The sequence below is a fragment of the Pundamilia nyererei genome, unplaced genomic scaffold, assembly GCF_000239375.1.
Source record: "Pundamilia nyererei isolate P.nyererei 1_Seehausen unplaced genomic scaffold, PunNye1.0 scaffold00291, whole genome shotgun sequence".
NCBI lineage: Eukaryota > Metazoa > Chordata > Actinopteri > Cichliformes > Cichlidae > Pundamilia > Pundamilia nyererei.
In genome coordinates this window covers 265,527-272,382 of record NW_005187692.1, presented here as the reverse complement: position 1 = coordinate 272,382, position 6,856 = coordinate 265,527, and the positions used below count along the sequence as shown (strand labels likewise).

Here is a 6,856-nt window from a genome sequence, read left to right as displayed (position 1 = left end):
CACCCTGCTCCAGGGCCGGGCCCCCATGCACCCACCCGCCCACAACCCCGGCAACACACCAACCAGGACCCAAGCCCCCGAGGCCCGGCCCGGGCCCCAGCCCAGAGACGGAGCGCCCCCAGAACCTCACGCCCATCCCGGACCCACCCAGGTTGCCAGGTCAGTAACCCACGTCCGTCAGCACAGACCCTCCCCTAGCCCCGCTGCACGCAGCCGCGAGGAAACAGTCACCTGAGAGCCAACAGAGCCCCTAACTGGACATGACCGCTACCCCGGGTTGAGCCCCCCAAGGAAGATGCCTCCGGGGAACCCCCCGACGCCCTAAGCGTCGGGGGGTTCACGTAAAATTTCACGTAAAATTAATACGGACAATATTTTTCACCATAAATAGCTGAACTTGTCAGAATTTTTTCATAACTGCACGCAAATCATTGTCATCAACCAGTTTAAACCAGTTTAAGAGTAAAGAGGCTTGTACCTCCTCTAGTGCAACTGTGTTAGTTTGAAATTTTAGGACATTATGGCACAATGAAAAAAAATTGTAAATATCATATTAAGAGTTTTTATTTCAGCTGTAATAAACAAAGACAATTCAACAATACAAGAACTATAAAACATCTTTTTAGGGGAAAATAATCTCATATTCTCTCATGTTAAAAAAATTGTGTTGATAAAAATTGATATTCATAAGTTTTAAAATCTTTGTAAAGCTTTAGTGGAGTCTTTCCAGATGTGCAAGCTACCAATTCCATGGGCACTGCAGCCCGAATACCATCAGAGAGGCAGGACTTAAAAAACAAGCCGGGTGGTCCTTCTCTTTGGGAATAGAGCACAAATGTTTCAAACTGAAAATTCTCTGACCTCAGAAGAGCTTTCCACTTTCAGTCCATTTTAAATGAGCTTTAGCCCAAAGAAGACAGCAGCATGACTGGATCATGTTCATATATGGCTTCCTCTTTGTATGATAGAGCTTTTGTGCTCACAAACAGGGATTTCTGGAGGTGTTCCTGAGCCCATGCAGTGCTTTCCATCACAGAGCCAGGTCTGTTTTTAATGTGGTGCTGCCTGAGGGCCCAAAGATCACAGGCATCCAGAACTGACTGATGGCTTTGTCCCTTGCGCACAGAGATTTCTCCAGATTTTCAGAGTCTTTTGATCATATTTTGTGGGGCAGACAATGAGATATTCAACCTCTGTCCATCGTCTGAGAAACTCTGTCTCTCTAAAATCCTCCCAGTCACATTACTGACCATTTGCCACGTTAAACTACTTTTCCAGCCTTCTGTTGCCCGGGTTCCAAATTTTCTGAGACCTTAAATGGAATTCAGATCGAGCTGATATTTTTCTTAAAATATTCTTAAAATAATATTTCTTTTACTCAGTTGAAACTTTTGATGTGTTTTCTGTTTTCTATTGTGAATTAAACATATGAGATTTGCACATCACTGCATTGTGTGTTTTATTTACATGTCACACAGCATCCCGACTTTGTGTTTGTATGTGGCCGACATGAAAGCCACTGGATCCCTCTACAGCTTGTTCTTGTGTTGTAAGAACCAATAGTATAAACTTACGAGAAAGCTTGCTGTGCGTTTTCATTTTAATTTCCATTTTTTCTTCTTTCTACACTGTTGTTGTGTCATGCTGATTTAGGCCCAGGGGCCAGAGAGTTCATTTTCATATTTTCTATTTGAAAATAAATAAATAAAGAAGCAGCAAAAGCAACATCCCTCTGTTTTGCTCTTTATTTTCTGCTCGACGAGTGCCTTGAACACCTTCCTTTTGATTTATGGCTTCGCTGTGTTTATCCTGCGTAGCTCAAAGGACAGGTCACAGATGAAAGCACTATCCACATATACTCTAATATCATACGTGCGGCTATTTATTTCCACAGGAAACGCTGTTGAGAGCGTGACTCGTTACTCACCAAAACCTGCGGCAGCCTTGGGCAAAAGCCAGACAAAACGTTCTGCATTCACACCGGCACGCAGTGTTCAGGTCAGGCTTCACCAAGGACAGAAGGGCGCTGGGAGAAGAGATTAGGGAGCTGGGTACTCATAACAAAGCCTCGTTCTCTCTCAGAGTCAGAGAACTGCAATGGCCAAGAATCACATCTAGTCCTTGAGTGGTGATACTGCAGGCCGGCTGTCACCCAGCTCTAATATGTTGGCCATAAAGCAGCCACTACGACCTTCTCTGGAAAGTGAGAAAAAAACAGAGAAAACAAACCCAGCTTCATGTTTAAAATTCCAGCTTGTTGTAAATATTCTTTCTTCGCCGGAGGCATAAAACGCCTCCAATGGGGAGCAATTCAAAGAGAGAAAACATGGCAGGGCTGGATGGAGGCTTTACACTGGGTTTTATGTCCGGTTGTGATGGCGAACAGATCCTGCAGGAGGTACAGAGGTTTCCTGACAATTTTATGTTTGTATATCAGCAGGAGAAATTTAATGGTAGCAGCACTGATTCACACACTACTATCATACCTGCCTTATAAAAGTTTTAGTGATGGTGAAACAAAATTATGTGTAATGAAAACAGAGAAGAGGACACGATAAAAATACAAAATTCAAACTGACAGCAGTCATTTCCATCAAACTTGGCTGATGATTTTATTAAAAATCAAATTCAAATTAGATAAAGCTTCTAAATAATTTCCCATAAGATTTTCAAGACTTGCTTCTAAGATATTTTTTTGGCTGTTTTGGATTTCTATAGAAAGCGTCACATGTGTAACCTTCAGTGTCTCTACAGCCAGCTTATGTGGTATCATAGGAGGGGCCAGGCCAAACCAAGCTCCATGGCTAAGGACCAGATAATCCTGCACCAAGTGAGGTGACTTCATTCCTTGCTTTGAATCACTTGTAGCCTGACCACACACCTGGGACTAATTTGCCTCTGGAGACCAGGGAAAACAGCCCCTGGGATCATTCGAGATCATGTCATTCAGGAGAGGCTCAGAGGAGAAAGGTGACTCACTGAAAAGAGCCAGCTGAGGTGGCTTGGGTACTGACTAGGACCTTATGGATGTCTGCTAAGTAAGGTGTTTTGGGTAGGCCCAACTGACCCAGTCACACACTGGACTGTTTATGCCTCTCAGCTGGCTTGGTAAATCCTTGGTATCCCCATCAGAGGAGCTGACCAGGAAGTCTGCTCTAGTTAGACAGCTGCCTCCATAATCTTGACCTGGATAAGTGACAAAAGAAGAAGAAGATTGAAATACAGAAAATGAATATTATTTACTACCTGGAGAAAGTTTGAAACTCTTATAATGCACTTTATACTATACACATTAACGTTTTTGTACCTATAGTATCTCACTCATACACCTGCGCTTATACCAAAAATCAAATTGAACTTTATTTACAAAGCCTTAAACCTTCTTATTAAATTAATTTAATGTGTTTGAAATTCTTTTTTTTAACTGTTATGTTATTAATTGCATTCAATTGCCTGTATTTTTTTATGCTAAATAAATGGAAATAATAACAGAAAAAATTAAACTCCACCTACATACTTCCGGACATCCACCGACATCCGGCGGAAGTAAATTGAAACCGCTGGGCGTGTCACTAGCTGTGTCCCTTCAGCCAGTTAGCCGATGATACAACTATTTTCCTAAATAACCTGAATGAAAGCCCCAAAATTCTGCAGATTATTGAAACTTTCTCAAAAGCTTCAGGGTTAAATCTAAATTTAAACGAATGTGAGATCTTACCCTTAAATGATTGTACTATTTCTAACACTTTTAATATTCCTGTTAAATCCACTGTCAAATATTTGGGTGTGTATATAACCAAGAATAAGACTGATTTAGATTACCTTAATATTTGGGAGAAAATCCAAATTTGTAGAGCTTATTTAAATAACTGGGCTCAGAGACTTATTGATTTTGGGTAGAATTTTTCTCACCAAAATGGAAAGGCTAGTATATCCTGCATATGCGGTAGGAGTGCCTAAACCAGCAATCAAATCTAATAACCAGCTAAACTTTGATTTTATATGGAAACGCAAAACCCACTATATTAGGCAAGGTAATTTAGTCAAACATTTTGAAGATGGACGTTTGCAAGCTATTGAATTTGACAGCTTAAATGGCACCCTAAAATTAAATTGGCTAAGAAGTCAAAATAGCCTTTGGTTTCACATTCCAAGCAAAATATTCTCAGATCTAGGCGGAATTAATCTTTTACTTAGATGTGATTTTGACATAAAACAAAACTCCCCATAAAGCTCTCTTCCTTTCACCAGCAAGTTTTATTATATTGGAAATTAATATACAAACATAAGTATAGCCCACACAGCACTCCCCTATGGAACTGTCGTTACATAAACGTTGGAAACAAATCAATCTTTATCAAAGAAATGGTACGATAAGGGCATCTGGTCAGTGATGCATTTGTTAAATGATAGAGGTAAATTTTTATTAGAAGATTTCGCCACCAATTATAATCTGCAAATAAATAACAAAGAATTTCAAAGAATTACTAAGGCTATCCCTCAAAACATTCTACAGCATATAATCTTTTTCAAGACCTTGACTATAGATCCCCTGACCTCCCTGAACTCTTGGTAAATGGGCATAACATTACAGCTAACAGTCTAAAAAACTCCCAAATTAGGGAATTATTTATTAATGTTTTTTCCTTTATAGATCCAATCCAAATTCCATTTCACATCTGTTCTCTTGTGATCAAAAGAAAGAGATCAGAAAAAATTACCTTAAACTTCCCATTCCTCCCAAAGCTAAGGGATTGATAATAGCTTTGTTATTGATAATAATTCTTGCTCTTTTTGTGATGGGGATATTGAATCAACAGAACATTTATTTTATAATTGTATATTCTGTAAAGCCCTGTTGAACGATGTGCACTACTGGCTCTTTCCAAAGATTCCAAACTTACTTGAATTTTCTAAAAATGATATTAACTTTGGTTCTCTAAGAAAAGAAAATAAGCTTGAAAATGTTCTAAATGTAATAATTATTATGGGCAAATTCTTCATTCACAAATGTCGTTTTCTTAAAGCCGTCCTTTTTTACTTTTCACAAAGAACTCTGCCTCTTCCTCTCATCTGTTACGTTTATGGATAAAAAACAAGCTCTGGATCTGAATCATATGATTATTCAACTAGATCTGATAGAAAATCCCTAACCCTAACCCTGACCGAGCGAATGAACCCTACTGTAAACTGAATTAGCCCCATTACAAACGTGTGTTAAATTGCTTTAGTGATAGTCGAGTGTGTTTATGCTTCTGTGTGGAGAGGATTGATTGGAATAGTGATGATGATTTCCACTATCACTGTCAATTGTCAGTAAACACTTCATCTGGCTGATTAATCTACACGTGAGATATTACAAAGTCTGTGTTATTAACTCTGTAATTAGGCGCCATTCTTCTTATTTTACGGCGCTGTTGTTCAATCGGGGAACGCTCTCTGTTGAGGAGAAAAGCATGAATTTGTTTGTATACGGAAGTATCCATTGTTTAAATGTCCCGGTAGTCGAAAAGGAGGCAGAGCTGTTGAGAAATGCTAGGAGCTAACTGGGCGCTAACCGTATCATTCAAATATGTCGCAATGTTGGCAAAGAGAGGAAGTGACGTAAAATTTGCGCATGCGGGGTACTGATAGGGTTTCCGGTACGGATCGGGTAGTGACAGTAGCGTTAGCCTGTTATTAACCTTGTTGCGGATGGCTGTGTAGCCGATGAGTGTGGCAAATTGTTGCAGCAGCAATGTCTTCAGTTGGTGGGTGGAGGAGCGTCATTGGCGTGAGGCTGGATGGAGCATTTGAGGGAATCTTCACAGAGTTTGAAAGTAAAATGGAGCAGTGCGAGACAGAAGTGGAGCATCAGCGCAGACTGCTGGAAACCATCCGGAACCCCGAAATAAAGCTGCACAGAATAGGTGTGTAACATACAGCACGGCAGCAGGTGTGTTTCAGCAACATGTCACCTGGTTTAAGACAAGAAACGTTTCGTTTATGTCGGCATGTGGACACAGAGAGGGCTGACTGCAGAACATTAAAAACACGTGTTTTTTGAATGGAGTTTGGTGTGAGTGCTGGAGTTAGGAAAAAGTGAGCTTTTACAGGGGCTCATTATTCTACTAGGATTCAATAAAATATTTTTTAAAGAGAAATATAACTTTTATGAAATAAAACCACACAGCCAAAACGTCTTGGTGCATTCTCAGTCATCCAGGTAAGTAAATCTCCAAAAGTTGATTCTGTTCATCTGGACGTAGCTACGTCCAGATGAACAGAATCAACTTTTGGAGACACACAGCCAAAACATTAACCCACTCTTAGGCTCTGTTAGAAAATAATAAATTAAATATTAGACACATTGCTATAGAGTCTGTCCTTAATGGCACTTTATGTTATCCTATTGTCAGACAGTTCAACATCTGACCCATTAGAATTAGTGCAACTTTAAAGGATAATATTAATATATTATAGTATAATGTTCTGTTCAACCCCCTCTCATTTACCTGACATTTTTATGGTTTAAAATTGGGACAGTTTTATGGTGAGAGAGAACTTCAGGCTTTTATTTTGAAAAGTTGTTGACATCAGAATCAGAATACTTTATTGATCCCTGGGGGAAATTATTTACATATTATTATTATATTATTATACATATACATGTTCAAACATTTTCTCAGATTTCAGTGTGTGAGGGGGAAATTGTGGACCATCAGATTTTAAAAATTGGAGATGGGCAAAATTGAATGGCCCTTATGCTTCCAGACTTCCGTTTAGCTTGAAATTGCATTTGTGCCCTGCCCTGCAACAAGTGACGAAAGAGGAGTTAAGAAAATTGTAAGTCAACAGGAAACACCTGGAAGATGTG

The 6,856-nt window shown here is 39.6% G+C and overlaps 1 protein-coding gene across 1 annotated transcript in view; it reads left to right on the top strand.

The window, feature by feature from the left end:
* The first annotated feature begins 5,616 nt into the window (after positions 1-5,616).
* The window catches only part of LOC102207569 (zinc finger protein OZF-like), a 6,753-nt gene continuing 5,513 nt past the window's right edge, over positions 5,617-6,856 (top strand). Inside the window, exon 1 of the mRNA XM_005750861.1 lies at positions 5,617-5,909. Within this exon, the coding sequence (XP_005750918.1) occupies positions 5,738-5,909 (172 nt within the window). The 5' untranslated portion in view covers positions 5,617-5,737. The remainder of the gene's footprint in view (positions 5,910-6,856) is intronic.